Source organism: Lipotes vexillifer, unplaced genomic scaffold (assembly GCF_000442215.2).
Source record: "Lipotes vexillifer unplaced genomic scaffold, Lipotes_vexillifer_v1.1 scaffold75, whole genome shotgun sequence".
Taxonomy (NCBI): Eukaryota; Metazoa; Chordata; class Mammalia; order Artiodactyla; family Lipotidae; genus Lipotes; species Lipotes vexillifer.
In genome coordinates, this window is record NW_006771517.1 from 1,967,936 (window position 1) to 1,979,217 (window position 11,282).

Below are 11,282 nucleotides of genomic sequence, written 5' to 3' on the forward strand. Positions count from 1 at the left end.
CCCGCGTCCCCTGCATCGGCAGGTGGACTCTTAACCACTGCGTCACCAGGGAAGCCCTCAATACACCCTTTTTGAATCTACAGATGGAAGGCTGGATGGAGGAGGAGGAGGGGTTGGGGGATGGAGGGATGGCTGGCTGCGACGCTGGTCTCAGGTGGTTGGAGGCTGCTCCCAACCCCTCCCGGGAGCCCCCACCCCAGTACCTTGAGGTCCAGGTGCAGAACCCTCATCTTGTGCATAAAGAGGATCCCGTCGCAGATCTGCCGGACAAACACCATGGTGTCCACCTCAGTCAGCTGGTAGTCCTCGTCCACAATCCTCTCGAAGAGCTCGCCGCCCTCGATGCTGTGTGCACAGACCCCTCTGCAGGCTTGCTTCCGGGCCCGCTGCGCCCTCCCCAGGCCCCACCCCACTGATGGCACTCACTACTCCATGAAGAGGACGATGTCGTGCGAGGTCTCAATGGCTGCATAGAGCTGGATCAGGTTGCGGTGGTTCAGCTGGTTCATAACCTCGATCTCAAGCATCACCATTTCCTGGGGACCAGGGAAGTCAGGGGTACCATCTGAGCATCATTATTCCCTGCCCTCCACCCTCCACACCTTCGCCCTTGACCAGACCTGTTGGGCCTTGCCTGGACCACTGCCCACCTCCTCGCTGGTCTCCTCGCCTCCCACCTCTTCCCACCCTCAAGCCTGTGTCCTCCCCACACAGTCACTCCTGCTGGGACACCTTTCCTTTGCTGGTTCTTCTCTTCCCCCTGGCTGAATAGTGGGCTCCACCCTCCCTGCTCAGCACTACCCGCTCTACACTCTCCACCCGGGCGTTCTCCTCAAGTACCAGGACTTGAAATTCCATCCAAATGTGGTTGATTTCCAAATCCATATCTCCACCCCCAAGTGCTCCTTTAAACTCCAGACACCAATCTCTCCAACTGCCTACCTTCCCTCCCCTTGAATGTCTGACTAACAGGCATCTCAAATCTCTCATGTCCAAAATTAAACTCTTGATACCACCCCTTCCCCACAATTGAGTGGCCCCCAGCTTGCCCATCAGCAAAAGGCCATCACTCTTCACCTGGGTGTGCAGGACAAAAAGTTAGGAGCTTTCCCAGATTCCTGTCTTATTCTCACTTCCTCACACCCTTCATCCAACCCATCAGTAAATCCTTTGACTCTACCCTTAAGCTAGATTACAAATCCAATAATTTCTCACCTCCCCCATCACTGCCTTCCTAGTCCCAGCTGCCATTATTTGTCACATTCAGAAAGTTTGCAAACCAGTGGTCACATCTGTGAAATCAACAATGGTAGGAATATTTACACCAGGGAGATTGGCAAATGCTACAGATCAGGTCTCTCCCCAGAAATATGCCCCCAGAGCATTGGATCACTACCTGGACTGCTCCGTTTTTCCCGTTATTCCATTCCTTGGTTGATATCTCACCTTCCATGCCACTTCCTCAGAGAGGCCTAACCTCACTTGACCCTATCTGAACGGCCCCCATCGACCCTGTTCCTACCTGGCTTTACTTTTCTTCCTAACACTTCTCAGTTCCTGACACCATGCTTTTTGTTTTAGTTTGGTTTTAGCCATCTGTCCCTGCTCTCTAGCACGTCAGGACTTGTTTACTACGATTTCCCTAGCACCTGGCACATTGAACAGCACAGAAAAAGTGCCCAATAATTAATTAATCAACAGCTGATTCCAATTTATTTACACAGTACATATGTCTTGAGCATCTACGCTGAGCCAGGTCCATGATAGAGGCCTTGGACCCAGCAGTCAAAAACATGGATCCAGGCCCCGTCAAGTGGAAGCGACAGAGAAAGACAGAGTAACAGAAAATCCATGCTGTTCATATGTGCTCAGAGCCACAGTGAGGAATTCAGGGCTGCAGCACTTCCTCCGGGGCTGCTTCTCCTGCTTCTCCAGGCCTCTGCAGGTGCTGCTGTCTCTGCTCCCCTGGCCTTGACCTTGACTCAAGCGTTCCCAGCAGGTACCTGCCGTTTCTGGCCCTCAGGCCTTTCTTTCCATAGTCTTCTCTGTTTGAAACTCTCTCCCCTGCCTTCCCCACTGGAAAACAGCTCCTCCTTCTTCAAAGTCTTCATTCAGGAGAAGCTTCCCTGAACCCACAGGTGAGTCAGGAGCCTCCCGTGTGACCCCCACCCTAGCTTTCCTGAGTTAACAGCTCCCACCATGCCAACCTGCTAGGTCACCATCACCTCCTCACACACCCGACTCCCTCACGCCACATGAGCCTCTGCCTCATTCATTCAGCCATTCATTCACTCCTTGAACAAACACTGCTCTGAAGCAGGCCTGGGCTGGGTATTAGAGGCAGAGCCCTCGAGGCCTGTTTACCCTGGTGCTCTCTGAGGGCAGGGACCAACTGACTTCCCTCTGGGACCTCCAGCACCAGCACAGGGCCTGGCCCAGAGCCTGCGCTCATCAGCACTTATTGACTTGAACCGAACAGAGGGCATGAAGCGGGTAAGTCCCCAGGATAAATTCACTAACCGCGGGGTCAAGTTTATGGTCAGGGGCATCAGGCCCCTGTGGCAGGGCTACATGTCTGTCTGTCTGTCTATCTGTGTGATATCTTCAGTGCATTAAGCTTCATACACCAGGCCCCTGGTGCAGATGGGTAGGTGGAGGGAGGTGAGAGGCACCCACTCCAAGGATCCCCTCCCCTTCCCACACAGCCAGACCCCCACTACCTTGTCTTTGGGTGTCTGTTTCTTGATGACCTTGGCTGCTAACTTGAGGCCTGTGGCTTTCTCTGTGCAGGTACAGACTGCTCCAAACTTGCCACTGGGGAGAGAAGAGGCTAGGAATGAGGGAGTTCTAAGAGCCATGGGGTGAGGGGCTGTGCTCTGTTCCCTGTGAGATGGGGGGCGCACATCCCAGCTAGCTCCGATTTCCTCCAGAAACTGTGAGCTCTACTGCAGGGACAATGGCTGAACCACATAGGTTCAGGCCCAGGAAGGGTAGGCTCATCAAAGGATGGCCGCTGATGTGCAGCTCGCAGACTGTGGCAGGGAGGGGCCCTGGGCCCTGGGGGAGGGCACCTTCAGGACTTTTAACAAAGCAGGAGTCGCCTTGAGAGGGTCAGTGTGGTGCCTGCAACTGAGACAGACAGGAAAATACTATATGCTTCCTATGGGAGACACTGAATGACCAATGGTGTGTTTGTGTGAGTGACAGTGACACACCAGCCATGTGACAGGCTGCACACAAGTGTGACCATGTGGAACCAATTTTGTCAACATGGCTCATGTCCAGTCGGAGTGTCTGGGCCTCTCATGGGGAAGATGTAAGGCCTGGGGGCTTGATGCTTTCCTGCTGGTGGGCCAGGGGCTTGAGGCCCCAGCTCTCACCCGCCCAGTGCCTCCTTGGAGTTCAGGCTGAACTGACTGTTGATGTTCCCAGTCCTCAGCTCCACGATGCGGTGGGGGAACGGGGCCGGGGGTGGCGGGCAATCATCTGTAGGGCAGAGCAAAGCCATCACAGTCAGTGCCAGGGCTGCTGAGGACCCACCCTGGCACCACACCCTCCTGCCTGGCCTGAGCCCCATCCAGGGAAGTTCAGCGAGTGATACCTGGGGGACAGCTGGCTCCAGGATAGGGGCTAGGGGCTTAGTTTCCAATTTCAGCTCTGCTACCAACACACACCCTCCTTGGGAGGCCTCTGCCTCTGTCAGAGGGGGGCTCAGCTTCTCCCAGCACAACAGTGGGGACAGCTGATTGGACTTCTTGGACCCTCCCACATTATAAGGTATGAAGACTCCATCCCAAGCTATCTGCATTTCCATTAAAGAAAACAAGGCATCTATAATGGTGGAGTGACCGATAGGGGTTACTATGTCTGTTGCGGTAGGGGATGGGACCTGCCTACCATCCCCTGTAATAACACCGCAAGCTCTCACCAGTTGTGGAATCGGTGTCCTACCTGGCCCTGGCCCAGAGGCAGAGTTGGGGGTGGGGTGGGGTGGGGGTGGGCCAGGGATGGAGATGTTGGTAGGGAGAGGCTGCCACCTAGTGACAGCATGGGGAACAGCATGGGGAACAGCATGGGGACAGACAGGCTGAGTCATGGGGAATGGAAACCTCTTTATAAATAGCAAGAGGCCGCAGGGAAGCCGGTGATAAATCAGGCGGCCCTTGGAGGTTGTTCAGGTCTGTCACTCGAGGATGTGATTGCAGGGTGGAGTGGGCCTGGAGGTCTGGGCCGCTGCTCAGGGGAGGAGGCAGGGCTCCTGGCTGCCGCCCAGCCGCCTAGGCCCTCCCACCCTGTCTGGGTGGCACTGTGCCGCTCACCAGGCAGCTTGGCGGGTCTCCCAGGGCACCTCAGCCTGGAGAAGGGGGGTTGTCAGGACACTCTGGGCTCTCCTGACCCCATCTCAACCCACCCCCAGCCCTGCCACACTCCTGCCCAGGCCCTTTTCCTATTCACCTGCACGCCAAGCTCACTCATGCTCAATGGTTCCCTGCTGCGCACTGAATAAACCATCATCGTTTAAGGCCATTCCACAGTCCTGCCTCATCTCACGTGCCCAGCTACCTTGGTCACCCTCCCCCCCCACACACACACACCTGTGCTCTTCAGCTCAAGAACCCTCTATGGCTCCCAGGAGCCTCCCCACCCGCCCAGGATGCAGTTTAACTACCAAAGCCTGGCACTTGAGCCCTTCTACAGATTGACTTCAAATCCCACTGTCCAGAGAATTGGTGTTGCTCCAATAACGTGCCTGATTTTTTTTTTAAAGCCCCACTTTAGTCAAAGTAGAAGAAAGTAAAAAGTGAGCTCTGGAGTCAGGCTGTCCTGACAGGTTCATATCCTGTTCTAGCTATGGGTTTGGGGTGCCCCACTTCCCTTTTTTTAGCCCTCGTTTCCCCATCTCTCAAAGGGGACCAGGAACTCGTACTTCCTGGGGTTGGGTGACACTTAGATGGATCAGGCTGGATGAGGCAGCTCAGAGGGGTTGAGTCCTCTAAGTGGGGAGACAGGGGGAGCCCACTCCCTCTTACCTCAGCCCCAGGGCAGCCCCGGCCTACCCAAAATCTGGAAGCAGTCCTCCTCCCTGGCTGTGGGACTGAGGGCCTGTCCCACCTCCGATCTCTCCGAGGGAACAGCCTGGAACTCGATCCCCCTCGAGGTGTCCCCTTGCACCTCAGCCTGGCCAGCCTGGCCTGGAACCTTCTCTTCTGTTTCTTTCTGGCTGCCTTCCGGGAGGTTCTTCTCTCCTTCTGCTACCTTGGCTGGCTCAGGATCCGTGGGGCCTGGGGTCACGGGCACCCCTTCAAAGATGAGCTCTGATGCCTCATCTGGGGGCTTCTCAGCCAGCGGCTTCTCAGGGCTAGAAGTGAGAACACAGAGGTGACGCCCTCAGCAGCCACAGCCCCGCCAGCAGGCAGGTCTCCCAGAGCCCCATCTGCAATCTGGAGCTAATACGACCTCGCCCCCACCCCACACACGTGGGGTGATGCATCTGAATTCACTTCATACAAAATCAAGGGATGTTAATAATACCATACATGTCTATGGGGTTTTTTTTCCTGGCCACGCCACATGGCATGCGAGATCTTAGTTCCCCAACCAGGGATTAATCTGTGCCCCCTACAGTGGACGCGCGGACCCCTAACCACTGGACCAACAGGGAATTCCCGTGTCTGTGGTTGTTATCTTGAGTATCAATGCACTAATATATCATTAATAACTGTTAACAGGATTGTTGATTTGGTTAATCATTATGTGGCAACAATTAGGAAGGTTATGTAGCTCTTGATTCATAAAACTGTGGTGATGCAATTGATAATGTATTAATGATATTAATTTATATTACCACATAATTCAAACTGATATGGTAAGTGTTATTATTGTGGCTTACGATAAATACATCGTTAATAACCTCATTAATATGACTGGCATTCAGGTAAGGATAACGGATTGCACCATAAGACTGGTGCTATATTATGGTTCTAAGAGTATTGGTAATGATCTGTCAGTCTGGTTGTTAGTCATCTTTCCATATTATACCAATAATTCTATTAAGCAGACGGGTTATCTTTTCCTCCTGACATCTCAGTCCTGCCCTTGGTGAGACCCAAGTTCGTGGGGTAAGGGGAACTCTGGACTCCAGATGCCCGGAGAAGAGGTCTTTGAGGACCTCTCCTGCCTGACATTCCAGGCTTCTGTGAACTATCACAAAATCCTGGTTTCTGCAGGGACACAAAGTGGTCAGGCCGATGCCCAGGACAGAGGGAGGTGAACATCAGAACTACCCCATCTAGCACTGAGTGTGATGACGGTGCCCAAGACAGAGGAACTGCAGGGCCCCTCCCCGCTCCCGGCCAGGGGCCATTCACCTCGAGATGGCGGCAGGGCAGCTGGGGCTGTGCAGAAAGGCAGGTGAGCCCCTCCTGGCTGCTGCTTGGCCCTCTGCTGCCTTCTTGTGCAGCTTGGGTTCTCCGAGGTCCTGGCTGCCTGGGGTCCCCTGCTTGGCCTCGGGCTTCTTGACACTGACCTCGGCTGTTGCGGTCTCCTGGGGCAGGGCGGCCGGCTGCCCAGCACTGCCCTCCGCAGGCCCCCCACCCAGGTGTCCTTCTCCCTTGGGGTCCTGGCTGCTGGTTGAGGGTTGGGCCAAGGCACTACCCCCTTTCTCTGGGGCTGGGGCTTCAGCATCTTTCTTCATGGTGAGTGGATGAGGTTCTTCCTTTGGGTCTGGGGGACCAACTTCTTTCTCTGGGTCTAGGGGGCCAAGTTCTTTCTCTGGGTTTGGGGGATCAGGATCCTTCTCTGGGTCTGGGGGACCAGGGTCTTTCTCTGCAGCTGGGGGTCCTTCACCTGCTGCACCTTTAGGTGCCTTGTCTGCAAAGGAGGTGAAACACCAGTCAGGATCCACCCTCCTACACCTCCTTCCCCAGCTAGGCTGGCCGGAGACAAGCTCCAGGCCCAGGTCCCCACCCAGGCCACAATTTGCAAGGGCTTGTCCCATTGAGTCTCTGGGGCCACTCCACGGGCTCTAGAGATGGGCTGCCAAGACCTCGACGGCCCTGTGTGGGAGGCTCTGGTCTCCTGGTGGGCCTTGATGCCCCTGCCATCCCTTGCCCTGAGTGTTCAGGCGCCAACAACGGGGACTTCATGTTTTCCCAGTCTCTCTGGGGAAGGCTTCATGTTGGCCCTTGATCCAGCCCCACTGTACCAGAGATAACCCTGATTTCTTGATCCTCCATGCACCATAAAGGAGGCCTCAGGCACAGAATTACCCCTGAGGAACAGGCCCAACTCTGGATTCAAACACCCCTTCCCAAGTTCCTCCCTCCACCTCCTGCCCCAGCTTGGCACCTGTTGATGGGCTCTGGATTCCCAGGTCCACTGCTCCGTTTTCTGTCGCCATGAGGTAGGGAGGCGTGTGCTTCTGCTTGTCTAACTCAAGTCTTTCTAGCTGCAGAAAGAAGAGAAATGTGTGTCGGGCCGCAGGATTCCTCCTCCTGTCTGGCTGAGAGGAGGCCAGGGCCAGCTGACTGAGGGGAGAGAGGCACCTGGAGCAGAGAGAGGCAATCTGGTGTCTGTCTGTCTCGCGGCGGCTGCCCAGGAGCAGTCCTGGGGCAGTTGTAAGGGACTGGGCCGGGTGGGCAGAGGCGGAGGCAGATGCACAGGCAGGGAGGCGGGGGCGGAGGAGAGGATCTCTTACACCAGGGGCCATGCAGCTCAGACTGCCACCACCTGTCACTCTTGGCCCCCATTCAGAGGACACGGCATTCTTCCCATGAACTGACTGGGGGGAGAGTGGTGTTGGAACAAGCAGGAAGAGAAAGAGGGAGGGGGCACCTGGGGCCCTGGGGGAGCAGGCTTCTCCCAGGCTTTGCCTGGTATCTCTGGCTTAGACAGGATGCGGGGGGACTTGAAGAAGAGGGGCTCTCAGGCAGGACGGAAGGGTCAGATTATGCCCAGGCCAGGCTCTGGCTCTGCCTACATCTCCTGGGGTTCTCCGGAGCCTGGTTAGAACCACACAGGCCCACAGGTAATCACCCTGACCCCAGCGCCCAGCTTGGTGTCCACAAGCCCTGCCCCTGGCCTCTGGATCTGCTTGGAGCATCTTTGGGTAAAAAATGGTCTCAGGGGCACTTGCTCAACACGTCCATGGGCCTGAAAGCGTTTTCTTTTGAAAATGTCTTCTTCCTGGGCCCCTGGGGAGCTGGAGGCTGCCCCAAGCGGCTGTGAGAGATAGTCAGTGCTCTCGCGCCCCTCCCCTGAGCTGATCCAGGTCTTTTCAATGGCCTGCCTGGAAGGATCCTAGGATCCTCCACCACAGTGATAACCCAGGGGCCACTCCAGCCCGAGGTGTTCAAGTGGAGATAGGATGCAGAGAGGTATGATCCAAAGGGACTTCCATTACCCAGGGGCTATCTGCCCAGAGCCTTTCTCTGTGGGGCGCTTGAGAACTAGCCCCAAGGTGAGTGCATTGGAAATAGATCTGGAGTGGATGTCTGGGTTCAGGTCCTGACTGTGGTGACCCGTCCAGTCACTCCAACCCCACTCCACGGTCCAGCTCCTCTAATTATCAAATGGAGAAATCAACTCCTGCCCCCTGTTGAGAGGAGTGGGGAAATGGCTTGAGAATGCAGCACATCTGAACAATGCGAAATTGTGTAACTGTAAAAAATATGGAGGAAGCTGTGAATGAACTGACATGAAGCAACCTAAAAAGTGGGAGGAGAAAAAGCAAGGTGCAGAATAGCATGTAGATGATGCTATCATTTGTGCAAAAGGGGTTAAGATTTATAATAGAGAACATAATATATCTAATATATAAAATTTCCCTTTACACACATAAGGATTTCTTTGGCAGAATAAGAAGCTGGGGATCAGAGGTGGGAGAAAGATATCGCTGCATACCTTTTCACTTTTTTATTTGAACCCAAAACTATGTGAACAGATTACTGTTCAAAATGAGTGATGTTTTCTTAAGTGAGCAAATGCTGGGGTTGTCTGTCCAAGGCTAGCAAAAACCAGAGTGGGAGCCCCTTCTGCAGTCTTGCTGCCTTGTGTCTGCCTGTCCTCCTCTTCTGACCTGGCCCTCCTCTCTTCCATTTCTCTCCTTCAGCGTCTAGTTGACAGCCTGCCTCTTATAGGAAGCAAAAATACTAATGCCTATACAGTACTCATCACACGTGCAGGGCCTCTAAGTGCTCCTGTGTAGGTTCACTCACGTGATCTTCAGAACAACCGGATGAGATAGATACGATTACAGATGGGGAAACTAAAGCTCAGAGAGGTTAAGTAACTGACCCAGGGCCATCGGGCTTGTAAGGTACTGAGCTGGGATCTGAACCCAGGCTCTCTGAAAGGAGGGGAGCTCCCATTTTTTGAGTGCCTGCTATTATTAGCTTTATCCATAGTCTTAAAACATCATCTTGATAATAACTCTGTGAGGAGATTTCATCCCATTTTCTAGATGAAGACGGGAGGATCAAAAGAGTAACTTGCCAAAAGTCACTCCACAAGGAAGAGAGTTGGGCCAGAAATGTGCTTCTTTACAGCCCCAAAGTCTTCTTTCTTGCCTAAAATTTCCCAGCCTGTGTCTCACCCCATCTCCCTGCTGGGTACTGTCTTTATGGGTCTCATAGCTTTCTGAAGGTTGAAATGCTTCCTGCTGTGCCTATGATCTGGAACCCCAGTCTTCTATTTGGTTGTCCCCACAGGACATTCTGGTTTAGCTTGAAATGTTGGACCCCCTCTTCAGAGCTCCTTCAGCTCCAGGCTGATCTCACCGTTGCCACTGTCCAGGAGCCCTTCGAGGGCAGGGGCTGTATGATGCTCACATGTGTCCCCGGCACAATGTGTCTTTGCCAATCAGTGTCTGATGAGTATCCAAGTGACTAGCAAGGCTCTGGACCGGGTTCTACCGTGATGGCCCTTGCTGATGTCCTCTCTCTATGACTGTGGTTATCAGTACTGATCATTTATTGAGTGCCCATGAAGGGCCACTAAGGGCTCTGCCAAGGGTTTTGCCCAGCTCATTGGATCTTCACAAAGGACTCTAGGGGCCAAGTTCTAGACCATGTTAAAGATTCGGAAAAGCTCGATGCTGAGAGAGGGTAAGAGGCTTGTCCCTAGAGTCACACAGCTATTGAATAACTTCAAACTACCCAGATTCATGTCCAGAGCCACCTCCCAATGAGACCAAAATCCAGGCTGGGACAATACAAGGGGTTTTAATTGCTTCACTTGTTACCGTTATGATTCCCAAATAATAACTAGCATTTCTTGAACTCTCATTAAATGGACCAGGCCCCGTCCTCACACTCCATACTTACCACAGTCCTGCTGAGCAGTGGTTGAGGAACGCTGACAGTGAAGCTCTCAGACTAATGACCGTGAGGCTTGGGCTAATGCTTTCTCTAGTCTCCTCATCTGTAGGACGAGCACCTTCTTCACAGGGCGAGATATGTAAAGCATTTAGAACAGTGCATGGGTACTCAGTGAGTGCTGTATAAATGTCAGCTATATCATCCCCATTTCACAGATATGAAAGGAAAACTGAGTCACAGGGCAAAGTCACAGAGTTGGGTTTGAACCATCTGACACAATGCTCAGCTCATAACTACTCTGCCCCACTGCTCTCTCCCGGAATGGCTGGGAGCATTTAGTGAGAACATGTATGTAGAGTACTCGGCATGGTACCTGCAGCACTGTGTGTGAGGTCTCCATAATGCGGACACCCAGAGGGCTCAGCTGTCCCTGCAGGCTACTCCACAGTCCCTCACGCTGAGATGAGAGCCTGGCCTGGTTCCGGATCCACAGGATTACCTGCAGCTTACTCGCCCGCCCGCTGGGGCTGAGCTCAGCTCAGCCAGCTGCTCCCTGGGAGTCCCCAAGCTTCTTCTCAGAGCTCCCTTGGAGGCACGGGGTGGGGGGAGGGGGGCACAGGGAAACCTCCCCCACCCAGCTGGGGGCTGCCAGAGCCCCTGCCCACCCTTAAGAAGGGGCTTTCCCGCACTGCACCAGCTGTGCAGCCACCCTCCTTGCCTCTACAGGGGCAGGGCAGGAAGTGGGACAGTGCCAGGACCAATTAAACCCGCCAGAGGAATTAAGGTCAGCAGGATGCAATTATGCCTGTTGGATTTAACAAGGCGAGAGGGAAGGTTTCTCCAGCCAGAGTTCACGGCTCCTTAGGCCTCTTGCCCTGGAAGGCTCTGCATTCCAGAAGCCTGGGCTCCCAGGCTCACCCATCCCTGGGAGAATTCCTGGGGCGTGGAGGGGTTAACTCCACTAGG

At 54.1% G+C, this 11,282-nt stretch overlaps 1 protein-coding gene across 1 annotated transcript in view; it reads right to left on the minus strand.

Annotated features, from left to right (window-relative positions):
• The window catches only part of MYLK2 (myosin light chain kinase 2), a 12,646-nt gene extending 5,247 nt beyond the window's left edge, over positions 1-7,399 (minus strand). The window contains exons 1-8 of the mRNA XM_007446866.1: positions 7,348-7,399; positions 6,780-6,870; positions 6,369-6,698; positions 5,058-5,359; positions 3,381-3,486; positions 2,721-2,814; positions 427-536; positions 204-345 (exon numbers count right to left, since the gene is read on the minus strand). Coding sequence (XP_007446928.1) covers positions 204-345; positions 427-536; positions 2,721-2,814; positions 3,381-3,486; positions 5,058-5,359; positions 6,369-6,698; positions 6,780-6,870; positions 7,348-7,399 — 1,227 coding nt within the window. The remainder of the gene's footprint in view (positions 1-203; positions 346-426; positions 537-2,720; positions 2,815-3,380; positions 3,487-5,057; positions 5,360-6,368; positions 6,699-6,779; positions 6,871-7,347) is intronic.
• Positions 7,400-11,282: the final 3,883 nt, after the last annotated feature.